This window comes from Galendromus occidentalis, unplaced genomic scaffold, assembly GCF_000255335.2.
Source record: "Galendromus occidentalis unplaced genomic scaffold, Mocc_1.1 scf7180000076006, whole genome shotgun sequence".
NCBI lineage: Eukaryota > Metazoa > Arthropoda > Arachnida > Mesostigmata > Phytoseiidae > Galendromus > Galendromus occidentalis.
Window position 1 is genome coordinate 810,590 of NW_003803996.1, and position 19,395 is coordinate 829,984.

At 50.7% G+C, this 19,395-nt stretch overlaps 3 protein-coding genes across 4 annotated transcripts; all 3 read right to left on the bottom strand.

The window, feature by feature from the left end:
* Window positions 1-3,599: 3,599 nt before the first annotated feature.
* LOC100907492 (ethanolamine-phosphate phospho-lyase) lies at window positions 3,600-5,330 on the bottom strand. The gene has a single exon (XM_003738514.2). It carries the CDS (start codon window positions 5,147-5,149, stop codon window positions 3,773-3,775), a length of 1,377 nt encoding a protein of 458 aa, XP_003738562.1. The 5' UTR covers window positions 5,150-5,330; the 3' UTR covers window positions 3,600-3,772.
* Window positions 5,331-9,046: 3,716 nt separating this feature from the next.
* Cdk1 (Cyclin-dependent kinase 1) lies at window positions 9,047-11,472 on the bottom strand. 2 transcript variants are annotated; one of them, XM_029113058.1, is made up of 4 exons: window positions 11,335-11,472; window positions 10,346-10,388; window positions 10,054-10,210; window positions 9,047-9,943 (listed from the first exon to the last, which is right to left on the bottom strand). In XM_029113058.1, exons 2-4 carry the CDS (start codon window positions 10,380-10,382, stop codon window positions 9,223-9,225), a joined length of 915 nt encoding a protein of 304 aa, XP_028968891.1. In that variant the 5' UTR covers window positions 10,383-10,388; window positions 11,335-11,472; the 3' UTR covers window positions 9,047-9,222. The 2 variants fall into 2 exon arrangements, with proteins under 2 accessions (XP_028968891.1, XP_028968892.1); XM_029113059.1 differs by lacking the exon at window positions 11,335-11,472 and having other exon boundaries at window positions 10,346-10,397.
* A 468-nt stretch (window positions 11,473-11,940) lies between these two features.
* On the bottom strand, window positions 11,941-16,320 carry LOC100907350 (troponin I). Its single transcript, XM_029113060.1, has 7 exons — window positions 16,275-16,320; window positions 14,303-14,479; window positions 14,080-14,203; window positions 13,707-13,807; window positions 12,613-12,656; window positions 12,328-12,463; window positions 11,941-12,192 (listed from the first exon to the last, which is right to left on the bottom strand). Exons 2-7 carry the CDS (start codon window positions 14,450-14,452, stop codon window positions 12,130-12,132), a joined length of 618 nt encoding a protein of 205 aa, XP_028968893.1. The 5' UTR covers window positions 14,453-14,479; window positions 16,275-16,320; the 3' UTR covers window positions 11,941-12,129.
* Between the last annotated feature and the right edge of the window lie 3,075 nt (window positions 16,321-19,395).

Here is a 19,395-nt window from a genome sequence, read left to right on the forward strand (position 1 = left end):
TGCCTCGTTACGCCATGGATACTGCGCCGATTCAAGTGAACGGCATTTCCGAAGGTGCGTGATCGATTGATTGATTTATATTGATCTCTCATATGCACATATGATCCCCTTCAATTCAGGGGTGACACGTATTGCGCTCACAGATCTCGTTTCTCCCACTGCGTCTCGTACTCAGCTTCTGAACCGAGAGAACTTCGCCGGAATCCCTCCAGGCCAAGCCCTACGAGTGCTACAATGAAGCTTCTCTTCGGTGTAGATCTCCTTATGGAATGATATCGAGCTCGGTAGACTGTAAATAAACCCGTTTTTTCTTCTTCCGGCCAAGGAGCGATGGAATTATTCTTTCCCGTCGGCTCGGGTGGCAGGAAATCCATTCAGATCCCTATCAACGTCATCGCGGGGGTCGGGTTCCGGAGCAGGGTCTGCCATCGTCTTAAGACTTCAGCCCGGCACTTGCCGAAGGGCAGAGAAAGCTTGAGGATAGACTCGGATAGGAATTGCCTTCGGAGCTCTTACGGAGACCCGTTGGAAACACTTCACTTGGAATAGCCGGATTGGGGTCAGCAATCTTCCGCCCGATACAACGTCTTCCCAGAAGGGTATGCGGTGAGGCCGAATCCCTGAATTGCTCAAAGCTTCCGGCAGACCGAAAGTCAATGATACGCAATGCTTACCGAGCGATGGCTGATGTACGCTACATTTATCACAATCATATATTGTGTACTACATATTCTGTAACTAACGTAGGTTGCACGTTTGTCTCAGGGGATCCTGGAGCATAGGTAGCCTCGCAGAGACGACAGGGCAGCGGAACGGTGGGCTCAGCCTAGGGACTGGGAGATAGGATTTCTGTGAGAATCTTCCTTGACATTCGCTGCAGAGCTGGGGATAATCCCTTGTAATCTAGGGAGTCCCCGGAAAAGGCATTCTTCACTCCACATTCATTCGTTGCGCATTGGAGAAAGAGGAGAGTGATGAATGGAAACAATAGACGATCTCGGGAACTTCTCCACTGGAAAGATTATCTCGCTCGACCGAGTCGATATGGAAAACTCCATGATACTGGAAGCGTCCCCATTAGAGAATGGAGTTGAGCAGTCCGATATGATATGATGCAGTTTGAGTACGTGTGGTCTGTAGAACGACAACTTTTCGGAGTGCCTAGTCGTCTGGCTCGAAGACTCAGCCATGGAGTGGATTCCACAAAATGATGCTGGGTAGATGTTGCATGGATTGATTCCGAATTCATAAAAGTGATGGGCAGAAGTTTCTTATGCAGAGTATTTCGAGCGGCGCACATCCATCCGGATCCGGAACAGCTCGATTCAGCGCTTTCCGTCGTATACTCCTTTTATCTTCAAGCTTTCCGAAATAGGAATATGACTGCGTGGTGTCCCTGGGACAAGAGCTCAGAGTGTATCGATCCAGTCCGGCGACCGGTAATTAGCCATACTGCGACAATCGAGTCCCCACGAATGCTCATAGGATGATCCGTACTTCAGAGGGGAGGGTCTCGTCAGGCTGTGAGCGTCCCAGATTCGCCACAAAGGGACCTGAAAATTTGATCCTCATCGCTGTCGTCAGTCGCCACGGTTCAACGCCCAAATGAATATTCACATTCCACTTCCCTGAGGGAGATGTCGGGAACGGCAGCGTAAAAAGTTTCCCACCCACCGGGATGATTTCGGGCATTCTGCCGCAAGTTATATCGACTTCATCCGAAAGTCCTCTCTTCGATCGGTGTATCTGATTGTCCGAGTGCGATAGTGTTCTTTCAGAGCGCCAACGAGCCGCATCCTCCGTGAGTGCGGGGAAGCACCGTCGAACGGCTGAAGAATGATGTAGTCGGAAAATCTCGATAAGGATGAATCGAATCAACATGTTCAGTTCCGAATCTTGGGGGGGGGGCGGAGGGGGTTAACGGGGGTTTGTCCTTCGGGTGGAGAACTCGGGCTTCCGCACAATTCCCACTGTCTCTGAACTTCGGCGAGTTGGTTGTTTTGATACTTTCCGTGCTGAGAAGGATGAGGTGCGGCGATATCGGGAATTAGATCCTTCAAACGGCTGCTGAAGTCATACAGGCGGAGGAACTTCCGAATCGTTCGTCCAAACTGACTTTCGGAATCGTTTGTCCAGACTGACTTTCAAATTCCGATGCTGTACCGATTCAGGCTGGTACCCGTGTTCTCACGATCTCGCTGTGTTACAAGACTCTTCATGGCGGAGAGCTCTCAAGCCGGGAATCTCTGTATGGCTAATTGCACATTATGCATCAAGACAGAGTCTCAAGAAGCTCTCCCTAACAAGATGTCCGTGGCTGGCTTTCGGGATTAGTCACTGGAGAAGTTGATGGGATTTTTTCGCTAATCAACCTTTTGTGAAACGTTCCAAGCTCCTATCCGTGCTACCGGAGTCCCATCGAATGCTCGAGAATGATTGTGCTTGGATGATGCTCATTCCCTGCTCGAACATTAGGAGATCAAAGTTCCGACGCGTTATAAGCGCACTCCCCATGCTTCCTCATCCGGCATGGGTTCTCGCGGCGTGAACTTATTCACTGACGAGACGTCACTTGTCAGCCCATATCCAGTCCACCACGGTGACCGGATGAGCCTCCTTCGACGCAGTACTGGCGCTTGGATCCGTGAAGCATGGTTCTCCGCAGCAGGAGCACGGAGTCCATTTCGACATGGCCTTTTCTTTCCTGATCGAATGGAAGACTTCGGCTCCACACTCAGAGACTAACTCTCATGAGCGAGCTGACGGTGTGTGATTGGCTATCATTTTACGGACATTAGGAGCAATACAGACAATCACGGCGGAGCATTGAGATCCGAATATGTCAAGCAAAGATGTGCCGAGCTCAATATGAAAATTCGATTGACTCTCCAACACAAGGGTCATGCTTGTCGATGCGGAGATCCACCGGTGTCATCACTTATCACTTATCACACATGCAGCCTTCGCTTGCGAGTGATGAGAAATTTGAAATTCGAATTCGAGGTCTGCGGTACCAAATATCGTTCGTCCAAAGCCTGTGATTCCGACACAGCACGGACGATGGCGGATTTTTCGATAAACATACTCTCTTGATGGCTCCCTGCGATTGATAGAGTTCATGATCAAGGATTTTCGACCTAAGTCCTAAAGCCCGCAATAATCCCAGTAGGCATAGCTCTCGCGAATCATCTCAAGACCGTCACACATGATTGCCAAACCGCAGCCTCTTATCCGCTTCACCAAATTACCCCTCACTCCCGTGGCCATTAAGATTACGACCGGGCCTTGGGAAGCTGCCAGATAACCTTCAACGCGTAATTGCAAACGAGAGCATTTATGCGATACCGGGCTGAGTTGCTCCTTTGACTTTTTGGAGCAGTATGTGTGAGGAATTCTGATCGAAGAACCGAGTTTCTAGCGCTCCGGAGCTCAGAGATGATGAAGAGATCGAAGTCGGGTGCAAGACTCCCAGACAGCATAGGTTTCGTGGGAGAGAGAAATGAACAAAATGAGAGGCGTAATGATACGACAAAATTCGGAAACTCACGGAACTCCCAATGAGTCCTTCAAAACACGATTCGATCATACGGGCATGACAACTTTCATTTATTGAGCGCTCCGGTCAAGCTCGATTTCCTTAGAGAAATTAGATGAATTCCGTTCATTTCGACAAGTTTCATAGGAACTTTTTGTTGGCGAAGCTGCCAGGAAACGCCGGGACGTAAGGTTCATAATTCATTCTTACAAGACAGAGGACCCTTCTTCGTTGTTCTCAGACTTCGTTCGGATGGGTCAGCTCCTCCAAAAATTTGTCCAACAGTTCGCATATCGTGTCCACGTTCGCCTTCGTGAAAACCATCGGCGGCTTCAATTTGAGAACATTATTCCATTCGCCCTCCGTGCTCACTAGACAATGCTCCTCTTTGAAACGTCTCGAAACATAGAGGGCTTCGTCGGATGCCGGCTCCTTGGTGACCCGATTTTTCACCAAATCGATGCCAACGAAGAGTCCAGTTCCCCGAACATCACCTATCAATGGCCGGCGTCGCTGTATTTTGCACAGCTCCTCGATCAGATACTGCCCAACATCCAGCGCATGTTGCTGTAAATTCTCGTTCTCGATCACGTCAAGAACCGCATTGGCAATGGCAACCGAAACTGGGTTTCCTCCGTACGTATTGAAATATTCCGCACCTTGAGCTTCGAAGGCACGCGCAATTTCTTGGGTGGTGACAACGCACGCGATCGGATGGCCGTTCCCGATGGGCTTCCCTATCGTGACGATGTCGGGAACGACATCTTGCAACCGGAAAGCCCAGAACTCCGAGCCGACGCGGCCGAAACCGGTTTGTACTTCGTCTGCGATGCATACACCCCCGGCCTCTCGAACGTACTGGTATACGTATTTCAGATAATTCTGAGGGAGCGGGAACTGTCCTCCACACGAAACGAGACTTTCGCAGATGAAGCAAGCGAGACCTCTCTGATTGCTCCTCAGGTTTTCTATGATGGCCCCGACTTCATCGGCGTATAGTTTTCCGATGTCCACTGATTCGTCCTTGATCTGTGATCGTTGGTACTTTCCCCGGTATGAGCACGGCAACGGCGCGACGTGGACTGACTTCTTTTGTTTGTAGCCCTTGATGCGGTTGAACTTGTACGGACTAATGGACACTGTCGACTGCAGATGACCGTGGTACGCACCTTGCACGCAAATAACATCTTTGTTTCCTGTTTTGGCCTTGGCGAGCCGCATGGCGAGGTCGTTAGCTTCCGATCCCGAGTTAAGGAAATAAACAACAGATAGCTGCGGCGGGAAGTATCTCTGGAGCCGTTGAGCGTATAATACGAGGTTGTCGTGAAGGTATCGGGAGTTGGTGGACAGGAGTTGCATTTGTCTGTGGCCTGCGTCTACCACATGTGGATGACAGTGTCCGACATGCGCGACGTTGTTGATGCAGTCCAGGAAGGGAACGTTGTTCTCGTCGAAGAGGTACTGCTTTTCCCCGCGAACGATTTTCAGTGCACCGCTCGATTTGAAGAAGACAGTGCAGTTCTTACCAATGTGTATGTCTCGAAGTCGTAGAGTCTCCTCTTTGGAGATCTTCTCCAGAGGCGACTTTAATTCGTTCGACGCGGCAGAATTCATCACGGCAGGTCTCGTGTGGATTGTCACTCCGGTTGATTGTGAAGTCCTTGATTTGACCGACTTGTGGGGTCTGCTCGAAAAACTAGAACGGTCTTGAACAAACGCGATGACGATCCGCTATCAGGGCAGAAGTAGTCCGGTTAGGAAATCGAGCTTTCGCTGCGTGCACGGTCACTCAGTTGCACTGGAGAATGACTCGAGCTCTTTCACTCTTATGCAGCTGGCTCGTAACAAACAGCTCTCCACTCGGCTCTCTCTCTCAAAGCTCAGTCGGCAGAGAGACCCGATCGAAAACACGCAGCGGTGACGGCAATTCGATGGCGCGAGTGCGGTCGCGAAGAGCACATGGGGTCGTCATAATCTAAACTTCCTAATTATGAAACGCTCGATGTATTCGACGACTCTGCGTGGATCATCATCAGTGGGCTCGAGAGACACCTCGTCGACAATGGACTCTTGAAGCTCGCATTCCTCCGCTTGCGAATCCGACTCGAGAAAAAGCAGCATGGGTGCGGAGTTGCGGAGCACGTGAAGTCCATATAGGGTTCTCGAGACCATTAGAGCTCAAATTACCATCAGGCATCAATGAATGTGCATTTTTCGAAGAAGCGGGGCGAATCCGTTCCGTGTGTTGGACCCGTCGGCCCACATTCCTGATCGACTGATCACCCATCACCGATCACTGATTTGTTTCTGACGCTTTACCACGCGCAAATACGATGCATTACATGCACCAAGAAGCGGAAAGGATCATGCGCATATAGAAGCCTTTACGAGGGAAGACTCAGAATGGAGAACCTCTCCCTGTATTTCTTCGATCATATATCCTCGGAGAGGATATATCAAGGGCTCTCACACCTTGTGAGCTCCATAGGAAGCGTCCACAGTTCCGAATCTCAAACATGCATACCGGTGTGAGGCACCTCGGATGGAGGAGCTCGTTTGAGAATTCGGAACGGTGGCGGCCTGCAGGTTTTCGAGTTCTGACGGCCGGAGCGCTGCGGCATTCAGCGATCGCGATGATGAAAACTTCACGAAGTTCCAGAGCACGAAGCGAAGAATTCGATCAAAAGTAATCACCCCCTCCCTCCAGCGAGTCGTCTAAATGAGCCCACCCGAGACGTCTCGGAGGGCAAGGAGTGGGAGCATAGAGCGAAGAGACGAGCCCCTCCTGGAAATAGACCTCCCTGATACCTATGTGTGTACATTTGTCTATAGAAGAGTATTTCCCCGTCAATGGATTCCGCCCCTCGGCCGGCTCTCCTCTTAAGGTACTCGGAGAACAAAGAGATCATACTCGAATCCAACCTGGAGTAGGAAGTTTTGACCGACAAGTGTCTCGATGTACCAAACCGAAAAACGATCAGTATTATGCAGTCGCAGACCTCCAAGGAATCAGATATCGCTGCGAAAAGGTGCCGCGATGCTTATGCTGTCCCTGCGCTGGAGCGCGGAGGCATCAATTGAGTTCGAGACAAAATAGAATGAACTTAGTATAAGAAACCCGACCGTCGAATGCACCCGGGGGACATTCCTGAATTATTTCGGACTGAGCCGAGCAATAGGGGTGGTGAAAAGAGTCGATGGTCTCTAGCCCGGCTGCCGTAGCTCGGTGGGAAAGTTCTTACGAGAGAATCCCATATCCTTCTCCGGTTCGACGCCTCCTAAGGTCTCGACAAATCCATCACTGATCCGACTACTTACATCCACTCAAAGATGTCGCTGCCCGAGGTTCCGAGGATACAAGACTCCATATCGGAGGTGAGTTCTTCCAATCGCATCGGATGAGAGCTTATCCCGTGCGACTCAATTGACGAGCGGAGGAGAGAAGAACTAAATAGAACTTTGACACCCCCGAAATCGCGAGGCATGAGCCTCCGTGCACGTGAACGTGCCTATGAAAATGCAGTTCTGAGTACGAGCGATCTTGAACGTGAATTCGTTAGTCCATCGCCTACGGCATGTTCAAGGCAAGAAATCTCGATGAAGGGAGCTCTGCTGCCCTAGGACTGAGAAGCTTCTCTGCTGAAGACTTCAAGCTCAGACAAAACCTGCGTATCCCATAAGTCCCGTCGCGGGAATCACCATCGTAATGATCCGACCCCGGCGGAAAAGTCTGGATGGAGGCTGATCGGCTCTAAAGATCCTCGTTTCCGCCGCCACACCGATTACAGTTCCAAGACTCAATACTGCCAAATACATACAGGCAAGGTCGGCATTTTGGAATGATCATCCGATGGGAATACACGAAAAAGCAACCGGAGATTTTCACTGCGAGGCTCAATCTCTGGGGGAGGAGGGGGAAGAACGGACTCAGCAGATCAGAATTCGTTGAGCACAGCTTCCTCTGCTGTCTTGGCAAAATCACGGGATTTGTTCTATGGAAGACGTAGATTGAGCCGGCGCCGTCGCTGCAATGAAGTGTGGGAAACTCGATAATCCTCCTGACTTTTCTTTGAGATTTCCAGGGATCCAGAAGTATGCGATCCATTTTTCGTGGATTCATGGGCGCCATGGAGCGCTCCCTTGTGCTCTATAAGAGGATGGATCGAGTGATGTATTCCCAAGCGCTTCACAAACTCTAAGTGCTCGAAATTTGCAGTTCGCCAGTATTTTCGGTACCGAAGATGAGAATTACGGTGCCAGTCTGCCAGGGATCGAAAGAGAGAGAAGAGCTACACAAAAATAAACGGTGATCCCTCCATCTGGGATGGAATCGGTGAATACGAGTAAGGTATCCATGCTTTCCCGTCTGCGCTGAGGCGGCGGCGAGAAGCAGCTGAGAGATAGCGACGCTCATGAACCTCTCCCACGGAGCCTGAGGCCGATCGACTACATCCCTGGAACAGGTGATCTCAAGGGTTTGACAAAAACGGGGAAGCATGCGGAGTATTTTATCAGTCAGAGGGCAACTCAATTCATTTCCAAGTTTTGCATTCCCGCAAAAGAGTTCTCAGCCACGGTCTCAGCGTTGAGACCTCTCGACAGAGGCCCACATTTTGGGATCGAAACTGGAGACTTACGCGCCCCGCACTTCCGCGAAAGTGGAAGCATCGAGCCGGTGAAGCTCCTCGAACGGTCAATGAGCCGTTCAGACTTCATTGTTCGAGGAGTTACGGGAGGATGTGAGGCGAGCGAGCGGTTTTACAAACGAAATGGCAGCTGAGCCCTCCGGATGGCTCGAGAAAAGAGTCGACTCTGGAGTTTTCCCGGGGTGCTACAATGATAAGTTGGATTCCCTCAGGTGCTTTCGACGTCGCGGTGACGATGGATAGGCATCGTGAGAACGGCATCCCCTCCGGGACTTCTAGCTGCCGTTCTTAAGATTCTGACCACCACTGTATATCAGGAAACGAGCGAGGGACAATCAATCATCCATTCTACTCGACGGAGGAGAATGGCAGCATAGTCGTGTCACGTCCGGAGGAGATGGCCTCTGTTCTTCCATACTCTCTGGGAATGATCACTTCCTCAGGACTGCAAAACGCGGGAACATGGCCCCCGAGCTCTCAGTTCGGCAAAAAAACCGGGAGATCAATGACGGATGCCTCGACACACTCGAAGAGGACATGGTCAGTGGTGTTAGAGCCAATAAAACGGATTTTTCCCCTCCCCCCCCTATCCTCAGGAGTCATAATCAATCATCATGTTCTGAGCGAGTCGCGCTTTCCCTCAAGCCACAATAATATATGATAAGGATAAGCAATGCACCTCCGTATTATCGTTCGGGTCGGAGAAGCTTTGTTCCGAACGGAAGATCGAACTGTCCCAGCGAGGGGCATGGGGAAGCAGTCGCTCGAAGCCGCCGAAAATAGAACTCGATTGATAATTAGGAGCCGGAATCCGCCGACAATATTGAGACGGATCCCGACGACCCAAAGTATGGAGGTCGAATTATAAATCTAAGGCTCACTTCAGCGAGAGAGTCTTGTCCGTCTTTATTCTCTTGGAAAGATCATAGCATTCATGTGTGAAACCGCTTCAATTCTCATGGGCGAGATTAGTTTTAAATTTCCGAAATCAGTCCGGATCCGAGTCGTAGAGCACACCACATAAGCACGTAGTTAAGACATTTATGTGTTAAGATACGGCACCTCGACCGGCTCGTCTGGATTGTAATCATTGAAGTAGTCGTGCTCCAGCGCAGCTACCGCAGGGATCCGGCGAATCGGATTGTAGATGAGGCACTTCTGCAAGAGGTCCAACGCTACACCCGTGACCGGCTTGCAGTGTGCAGACAAGATGTTTGTTTTCCATTTGGGGAAATTCGGCTTGTAATCTGGCATGCTCGTCACCTCGGGCCACTCGCTTTCTGTCGGGGTGCCGAGTGTCCGGAAAATGCGGAACAGCTGATCGATTTCGGAGTCCCCATGGAAGAGGGGTTTCTTGGTGAAAAGCTCGGCAAAGATGCATCCTACCGACCAGATGTCGACTGGCGTGCAATATCTGGGAGAACCAAGAAGTACTTCGGGTGCTCGGTACCATAAAGTGACGACTTCGTGAGTATAAACGCGAACCGGGACGCTAAAAGAACGTGCAAGACCGAAGTCGGCGATTTTCAGTGAGCCATCATTGTTGACCAAGATGTTTTGCGGCTTCAGATCTCGATGCATGATGCGGCGCTGATGACAGTAAACCATGGCATCCATGAGTTGGTACATGAATTGCCGAATTACTGCTTCCGGTAAGAACTCTTTCTTCGGAATGCACGAGTCGAGGTAACGCTTCAAGTCCATTTTCAGAAATTCGAAAACGAGATAGAGCTTGCCTTCAGGGAGAACTGTTTCCACGAGACTGGAAGCAGCGAGAAGGAGTTGTTAGAATGGACCTCCCCGAAATGATTTGAAACACGACGGATTTTCCTCTAGGAACCCTGAGCTGGAATGCCCCTTTTCCGCGCCCACCTGACGATATTCTTGTGCTGTAGCTCCTTGAGTGTTGAGACCTCTCTGATAGCTGTCGAGGGAACGCCCTCATTTTCATTTTCGAGTCGAATCATTTTCATGGCGACTAGTTGATTCGATCGCCTGTCACGTCCTTTGTACACGACACCGTAGGTCCCTGGAAATTATGGAGAAACGCGTGAAGCAGTGAGCAGTGATCGGTGCTCGATGGCGACTCAGACTTAGGTTGTCGGGTGCCTCGAACGAAGCGGAGAAGCGTTCGACGTGACCCTATTCCCAAATTCGAACTCACCCTCGCCAATCTTCTCTATCTTCACGTAGTTCTCCATCGTGACCTGCAACAGGCTACACCTTAGCTCTTCGGAAGCGTCAACCTTTTCTCCGATTCCAACTAGAATAAAAGTAAGGTGCTCGGCCAGCTGGCTCCTCCCCACTACCACCACCACCGCCCCCACCCCCCAGGTCTCCATGTCGAATCTCACGAAAAACTAGCGGAAGCGAAGAAAACATCTTATGACCGTTGGGAGCGGGGGCTATCGTTCGTGAGCTTTTCAAGACTCTACAGCGTTCGTCTTCGAGCTTCGATCATTCAACCGCTCTGTCGGCGGACACGCTCAATCTTGAGCCGCAGATTTTCATTTCTGCATTCCAGGAGGAATATCTTCGAACAGTTAGTAGATTTAGATCATTAAACCTGATTTCCGCCGGGGTGGGAAAAGAAGGGCTACAGTGAGAACTCGGGACAGATGAGTACCCGGCGGAACATGCCGTACGAAGAGATGAGCTCGAGCTCGAATAAACATGGCCGAGATTTCAGGGGGATATACTCCGAATCTTGACGTCCCATTCAATTGGGAGCGACAATTGCTGGAACAGTCGCCCAGGTTTGCCGGGGGAGGTTTACCTATAAATTGTTTCCTTCCGGGAAGCGTTTCGATAGGTTTCGGTCCCTAGATTTCCGTAACGTCTGATGCCACACTAGTCTCCCACCGAACAACTGAGACGTTGGAGTATCTAGGCCGCGTTGACTTCAGGTTTCGTCGGAGATCCGAAAACGGATTTCATGCAAAATTTATGCGCACTCCATCGCCAAGGATTACGACGATAGAATGCAATTCGTTTCGCTCGGACTAGGGTCGGGAAAGTGTAAGGATCTGGTGATTTCACCTCTCCGAAAGGCGAGGCTGTCCCAGCCGTACCGGAGACCGTTGGAAGGAACATTTGAATACTTGACAGGAGTTCGCACGTATGAGATCGTTGTTCTAAACGAATGACACTTACAGTTCTTGACGGATCACCCTTACGGGGTTCACAATGAAGGGGTGAACTATCACCCACGATCGAAGATGGAAATTCGGGAAAATCCTACGAACGACTTGCAGAAGCTGATCGCTGACGACGATAGTTTTGCGCGCTCCCAAAGCGTCCAGGTGGCGCTGCCGACCCACGCGATCACAGCGCGAAAATTCGAAGCTCGGCAGACGAGCCCCTTGCTCGCGCACATCTTCACTGTTTGATTCGACCCCTCGCTTTCGGCGTCCTGGTCTGCCGGAAGATCTCGAACTGCGAGTAACTCAGCCGACCTACTCCCGTATCCCATCGAATGGGTCTCGTCGGCTGTAGGTTAGGGCTTGACTGCGAAATCGTGGCTTTTCCCAGAGGAGAGGAAGCTTATCAATTGCCAGATTGATCACTCCTCGCATGTATCTTGATCCAGACCATTATGGGATTCGAGAATCAATGGCGAGAATCATGATCTAAGATCGGGAAGTTATCGCCTCGCACCGCGTGTAAGTCGAGGGGCTGAGAATCGGCTGCGTGGGAGAATTGTCGTACAATATGCTGCGGAATCGTAGGGGACTTGGTGTGATGGAGCTCAACCCAAAATTTAATACAGCATACGTTTATTGAAATCATCGATATTGGATGAATGATTCATCGATTATAACGTCATCATTGTTCGATCTTCAGTAGAGGGACTCCTTGCAAGATTATGCAATAGATCGTTTGTGCTCCTTGTTGTTATTGACAAATGTTTCATAGAAAAACTTCGCTTTGTAGAGTTCCGGATTCGGTCTATTCCTCAGCCTCGCCTTCGGCCTCTTTCTTGGCACCCAGGGCCCATTCCGGTTTTTCGACCTGCGGAAGGGAGACGAATTAATGCCCGACACCCCAACCCGTGTCATGACTCGACACGTGACAGGCGCTGGGCATAAAATTGATATATCAGTGAAGTCAGGGCGTGTTATCACTCTTCAGCAACAAGCAACTCACTGGCTTGACGTCCTCGGTGAGTTCCTTGAACTCCTTCTTGACTTGCTTGAGTCCGGCACGGAAATCGATTTCTGTCTTGTCTGTTCTGACCTTGAGCTTGTCGAACTTGGACACTTTCTTGAGAGCGGGTTTGACGCTGAAGACAGAGAACCGGTTATATTGAGCGGAGAATTCCCTTCTTCAGCGCTGACGTTCCTAGCGTGAGCTACCCTCCCGAATAGGAAGGGAAGTCAAAGGTCGAATTCCATGGATGATTACGGAACGTTATTCACGGAGAATACTCACAACTTGCCACGAAGATCGTTCACTTGGATATTCAGCTCGTTGATCTGCAAGATTCAATTCTGTGAGTGAATTTCTGACTGTGGGCTTTGTCGACGCTCCCTTTGTTGGCGTGGCGGTTAATTAGCGACTGCGTTGCAACGGGCCATGGTGCAACATTGAACATACAGGGACGAGACTCGACCAAGCTCGAATTGAGTTACGCAAATGAATACGCGAGTTCAGCGTATCATACGGTATCCACTGGACAGTTTCATCTTGTACGAGTACCTGATAGTCCTTTTGTCTCACAATGAATTCCAGATCGTATTTCTCTGACTCCACGGCCAGGATCCGTTGGTAGTATTCTTTGCAGATGGCTTGCAGGTTGGCTAAAGCAGACATAGCATACGGCTTATGTTACACACCACAGAAAGAATAAGACGAGACAACAACATATGACGAGTAACAACATATTTGACAGGAAAATTGACAGATGAAGAAGTGAGGCACGTATATCCGAACGGACAGCTGACGAGATTATGTCGCCGACGCGGACTCCGTTCGAGGCAACGAATGACTCTAGGCGGATCGAGACGTACGTCGGAGCGGAGAAGCGCCAGAGAGGATACAGGAAACTCAGAAAAAAAGAGAGAAATCCACGAAAACTTTCGATGTAAAAAGCTATGGGTCCAGCAGCTCCCAGCGAAGCACGCATTCAAGAATGAGCTGTGTGACTTCGGATTGATTCCCAGTTTTGTTCATCGGCTTTCTGTATACCATACGCGAAGCAAGAGGAGCTCCGATCTCGACGAGCGAGGGGGAAACCTATCCATCAAAGCATCATTGCTCTGCAATGCAAAGGCGCTCTGCGCACCACTCGCTCGAAAGAGCGGAAGAGATTCTCGTTTCAGGACATCACAGGTTTGACACGCATTTTCAGGACGATTTGCATTTTCAGGATGTTTGGCTTTCAGTTTGGAGCAACAAAACTCGAAAAAGCAAAAACAACAGCAATAACAACAACGATTAAAGTGAGTCAGTGGCCATCATCACAACGCTCGGAATCAATAACAGATGGGCAGTACTTCGTCTGTTCAGCTTCCGTCCTTATTTACCAAGAAATCCTTCTGTCGGACTTCGTATTCGAGGTCGTACTTCTTGTCTTCGAGCTCGGTGATGCGTTTCTGGTAATCTTTAAGGATCTGCTGCAGGGTGGCTGGATTTGTCGCAAAACAACAAAACGTGAGTTCCCCGACGAGAGAAAAATCATCAAGAAAAAACCATGCTTCAATACCGCGATTGATCGACTCTTAGACAGTTGCGTCGTCCTGAGCCTGACGACCGTACCGCGAGGTCCAGGCGAAAATTCGCGACTTGCTCCTGATCGACCCGTCAGGAAGCAAAACTCTCGAATCTCTTGTGTTCAGGATCGCTCCAGGCTCAATTTGAATGAGATGAGGGACTGGTGAGGATTTTCCATGACCTTACCTTCGTTGGCGGAATCGACAGGTTTGGGGTTCCCGCAGCGCTGAGCAATCGTCGTCCTTCTCTGTTCGGCCTTGCGTTCCTGTTCTTTCTTCAGCTCATCGGCGGCTTTTTTACGCAGCAGTGCCTGGAGGGAGCCCAGTTTCAGATACGATTGGACAATGGCGAATTCTAGAGAGCTCCTGCAGAGCTCGAGCATTAGCTCGAGTGCCTCAATCCCACTGACCCTGAGTTTCTTCTTCCTTTCCGGTGTCATGAAGCCTCCTTTGCCTCCCTTCTTGGCCTTCGAGGCTTCCTCGAGACGCCGCCTGACCTCGGCCTTCTTGCGCTCCTTCTCCTCCATCTTCCTGATCTCTTCTTCCGACATCTCGGGCATCTTGGTTGTTGGTTGGGGGAAGCTGTACTGAAAAGGGTGTCTGGACATAAATATTGAGGAGAGCGGACCTACATCGAGAGCTACGAAATGGATGCATAATCATTCAAGCTCTTCCAGAGTTCGAATTATTCTCAATCAGGGGACGATTCTGCGGAGGAATTCGGTATAGTGTCTCCGGAAGTTCCGAGTAATTTCCTCTCCGTCAAAGAGGGGAACGGGTTTTTCCCTCGATTCGGAAGAGATGCTTCGCGAGGGCTTCCGTCTTCGGTCGTTGCCGCGAACCAACTCTTGAGAATGGAGTTTCGTATTATAATGTTGCTGTCCGTGTAATAGGAATCAGTCTCCCTTGTTGACATTTAGAGTTTCCTCCTTCCCGGAAGACCTACTATGCGAGAATGTAGGCTTCCTATTGTTCAGCTGGCAATGTTTCCCACCCGAGCGCGACCGAAAGGGCGCTTAGCCGTGTCGCCGGTTGCTCTGCGAGGAAGGTCCGAACCTGGCTGTCTTTCCAAAGTGACCTTCGGTCTCCTTAGAACAGGTGCTCGAAATCTAGCGCTCTCCCTCCGGCCAGCTCAGCGAGAGAGTCAAGCTAAACTGCCCACGTGACCGCAGACTCTGATAAGAGGTTCCCGTGCTGAGCCCTGAGCCTCAATCCAAACAGGTATTGCGCGCAAACTCGTGTTCCCGAAGTCGAGATGCATGTTCGTCGTCCCTCTTTTGGCGAATCCAAACCCGGCTGAGCGGCGAACTCCCAGTCTTTGCAGTGATCCCCAGTACGTAATGGACTTTCTTTGGAGCTTCGAGGACAAAATTTACGACGCAATCGCATCGAAACCGATGTGCGGGGCTCATTCCGGCTGATTAGGCGGCGAACCCAGCCTCGACTCCGATAGCTGTCTTGGCCCAGGGAACGTCGGCGAAGAAGCGAGTTAGAGCGCAATGGGTCCGAGCTCTCCACAAAAGGTTCTCCGCGCTGTTGCTGAGACCAGCAATCAGAGCCCTATCGCGTCGAATGTCCTCTCCTCAGTCAGCTTCCGAGAGAGCGGAAAGAAGTGTACATGCTTTTCTCAAATAGAGAATGAATGCTTTGCAAATACACTGCGTCTCGCTGCTCCTCTCTCTCTCCCTCTCAGGAACGAAGCAGACCCTGTCGGTTTGTCTCTCTGTATCCGGTACAACTTGGTTCGGACGGACTTCCTAGCCTCAGAATTTCCGATGGAGCGTTCAATCGCCCATACGTACTCGAATAATAAGATCGTTCGCATTTGAGGCGCTTCAAATAGCATATCTAGAGACCATGCGAGACTCCGTATAATAGCCGCATCGGAACAGAAAGCCACCCAACATGAAAACGCCAGACAAGAACAACAGAGATTTCTCGTCGAAACGCTCGCCGGGTTTCTCTTCGTAAAGATCGGAGAGCTTCCGGTCGACGGCATCGGCTCAGCAGCTGAGAGTGCGTTGGCTGGACTGATCTCTAAACATATTGAGACTGTTTCTGGCACTTCGATGACAGATTCTCATAACACTCTCAGTTCCGACGACAGACTCGCCCTTCGAATTCAGGAGTATCCAGGAGTACTCTGGTACGCTATTTCCGTTCCTTTGTTCGCAGCTCTATTCCGTTGCTTCACTCCCCCTTGGGTTTCTATCGAAGAGTGTCCGTCCAAACTTATTGCGAAGAGCACAGACGTCCTGATCACAGTATCCAACAGTCAGATCCGTTGTCATCGAGCCCGATTCATTTGAACTGAAGAGCTCCGAGCGTGTTCGGAGCTCCACTTCCGGGTTGAGGCTCGTCGACATCTTGGCATGAACTTACCTCCGAAACAAGCGAGGAGACACTCACAAGTCCCGCACAGATGTCCAACTACGAGCCGTTGGTAGGGACCCTCGATACCATTGTGGGCTCTGGTGAGAGGGCGGGCAAGCGGACGAGCAAGAAGAAAGACCAGACCTCACCCTGGTGCCTGAGCCCTGCCTGGATGTTGGCTGGCCGCTTGGTTGCCATCTAGTGACTGCTAGTGACCTCCATTCAGACCCGGCAGTAGAGAGTCACAGCGCTGTCTTAAAATAGACTCCACCGCAAATCCCCCGTAACACCGAATAAACTTCTCAGGGGATGATCAGCATTTTTGTCGTCAACGATAAGATGTTCAAGTTCTTCCCGAGCGCTCCATCTCTTGTTTCTCCGTGCGGACGAAGTTCATTCGAAGACGGAACGATAAGACTTTGCCGTGATGAATCTCGGTGGAAGGTGGGATGCGAAGGGGACGGCAATGTCTAATCGTGTGGGCATTCAATTAATCAATCAGAAGATGGGACGAACTGCTTTCGCTCCCTCTTATGCCGTACGGAGAGAGCTCTTGAATCGTCGACTTAGGAGCCCACGGCAGAGGCCATCGAGTGTTCTTCCGACAGCATACCTCAGACAGTCACCAGAGGGCCATCTCGGACGCCGAGTCATTGTTATACATAGATCATGATGTCTAATGTAGCTGCGAGAAATTCGGTAGCGAGAGTGGGAGAAGCTCTGTGAGAATGGTGAACATCCGCCTACACTTTTGACTCTATTTGAGAACTACGTACCGGCAGGGGGTTGACGCCGTTCCAGAGGAATTGGATTCGACGAGGTCCCTGGCATCGGTGACTGATTCCATTCGGGCGGAGTTCGCATTGGGAAGCTCAGTCGGATTTGCAAGTCCGCGACCACAAGCTCGTTGTTAAAGGAATCGTAGAGGTCTCTGTCAACGACCGGTCGCGAGCGAGCTGACAAGTGTGAGCGATGGTCAGTCTCATCGCTCAAAAGACTCTGAAGCGAACTCATTCAGACCGGTCGCTTTGAAATCAGTACAAAAACAACACACTTTTATTTAGCAGCAGCTTTCCAAAAAACACCCACGCTCACCTCGAGTCTCGATATTATCTTGAAATTATTTTATTAATACCCATCCGTCATCTGGATAGGGAATTTTCTCGCACGGTCCGGCGGAAAAGAACGAATTCACCGGTCCGCCGTCCCAAGGGTGCGATAATCTCGGAAGCGTCGATGGAATCTCCATGATGACACAAATAATTCAGCGCATTTATCGATGGGCACTCTCACACCGAGGATCCGAACAGTCGCTCCACCTTACGGCTTGATCAGGCAAAGAACTTCCGATCTCGATCCGGTCGGTGTTCGTCACAGAATGACCCTGGAACAAGCTGAGATGAAGACGAATTGCCCTACGGAAGCTTGCTGGTAAACTACTTTCTCTGTGGTACACAAATAAAACGCGCTTATGCAATGAACGTCCGGCGCGTTAATTTCCCCCACCCGATAGCCTCCAACGCCATCGAAACATGAATCATCGGGATGAAAATCTCATCATCGTCTGCCCTGTTAGTGGAGTTAACCAACTTGAACGTCAGAGGCAGCTTTCACCCCGGCCAACAGACGAGCACGCAGATGTCTCGTGTCCTTGAACATTGGATCACGGCGGTTTGTTCTTCCGTATTTTATATGCGAGACTCCTTCGGGAGAGGAATAGCTCGCCTGAAGGAAACCAAATAGCACAGAGCTCGCTCAATCTATGATTCACCCTCGATGGATGTCACGTCGACTGGCCTCAAGGTCAAGACATTTGTGAAACAAAAGTTTCCAGAAGTCCTCAAAGGAGAGCCCACCCACAAGTAGTTTGTCATCTAGATTTGTTTGACGTCGCCTGCCCGAGATGAGAGAAATAGCTGCCAGCCAGCGGTGCTCTCCGTAGAACTGACTCGCGATCAAGCGTTTCAATTCGAGCACGGTACCGCTCCCTCGGTTCGTCAGCTCGAGCTATTGGCGTAGGAAGTGCGGCGAGACTTCAGTACGAATATCGTTCATCGACGAATCGATCCAATAAAATCTCTATCCAATTATGGGGAGCGTACTCAAAAATCGCTGCGAGCATGATGTCTCATAGCGAGACACTCACTCAGTCGCTACAGGTGGAACTATATGGGCCGTCCCTCGCTCCTCAAGAGATAGTGATGTTGTCCCAGAATTGAGAGCCAGATTTACACACTCTACATCGCTCGTGTTTTTAAGAGGTCTTGCCGTTGATAGGCCGTCAGGTAGTTCATTTGCGAAGAGTCGCCTCTCGCTCCTCGCTCGTTCTGAGAGACTCTCCCGGGCGAACGACGCTCGGGAGAATCGCTGTGTGACGTTTGTTGACACACACAAATTGATCGCAGGCGAAAGCATATTCCTGCCGCATGCGGCTTCCCACTCGAGCAGCTGAAGTTTTCGAAGATCGCTCCGGTTCCCGGTTTCAACTCTTTTCAAAAGCGAAGCAATGGCTCCGAGGAATTTCGTCCCAGACGTACCTATTCGGAAAATGAGACACAGGACTTCGAATGACCACCGGTCGGGACTGCAGCTGGATCTCGAGCAGCAACGAAACCTGAATGCGGGAATCACGGGTGGAGCCGGAGTTCATTCTTTTCTCCTACAGCTACGAAGCGCTTCTAGGTCTCAGTCGAAAGAGAGTCAGGTGGCTCTTCAAGCAACGCGAGTGGTTTGACGCTAAACAACAGAGCTCAACCGGCAGAACTACTCGCCGGTCAGCTTGCTGTTCCGTTCGGTGGCCAAATCGATGTAGACCGGCTGAATCGGGCTGACTGGGAGAAATCTCGCATGGGAAAACGAGTCGGAGCACGCGGTCGGGCAGACGAGCGGGCTACGGGCGGGCGGTCGATCAGGCACGCCTGCAGGCGAACACGCTGCTGAGAGAGCGACCCAGCCTGCCGTCTCGTAGGCTGGGTCTACCCACCCATGTGATGCGCTAGCGGTTCATTCTCGAGACGCTGGTATTCTCCTCAAAAGACCGCGACGAGAAGAGCTCCGTGTTCAGCCTTCCGCGCACTCGAATGCCTAAATTTGCAAGTCTGTGGGGCATCGTCCAGGGAATTCAAAGCTC

Bases quoted from the DNA above. Each gene is read 5' to 3' on its own strand.
- LOC100907492 (XM_003738514.2), bottom strand. From the start codon at position 5,149: ATGAATTCTGCCGCGTCGAACGAATTAAAGTCGCCTCTGGAGAAGATC.
- Cdk1 (XM_029113058.1), bottom strand. From the start codon at position 10,382: ATGGAGAACTACGTGAAGATAGAGAAGATTGGCGAGG. The intron at 10,211-10,345 runs GTGAGTTCGAAT...CATAATTTCCAG, and splicing joins GATAGAGAAGATTGGCGAGG to GGACCTACGGTGTCGTGTAC. The intron at 9,944-10,053 runs GTGGGCGCGGAA...CGCTGCTTCCAG, and splicing joins CAGCACAAGAATATCGTCAG to TCTCGTGGAAACAGTTCTCC.
- LOC100907350 (XM_029113060.1), bottom strand. From the start codon at position 14,452: ATGCCCGAGATGTCGGAAGAAGAGATCAGGAAGATGGAGGAGAAGGAG. The intron at 12,464-12,612 runs GTGAGTATTCTC...CTCTGTCTTCAG, and splicing joins AACGATCTTCGTGGCAAGTT to CGTCAAACCCGCTCTCAAGA. The intron at 12,193-12,327 runs GTGAGTTGCTTG...TCCCTTCCGCAG, and splicing joins TCACCGAGGACGTCAAGCCA to GTCGAAAAACCGGAATGGGC.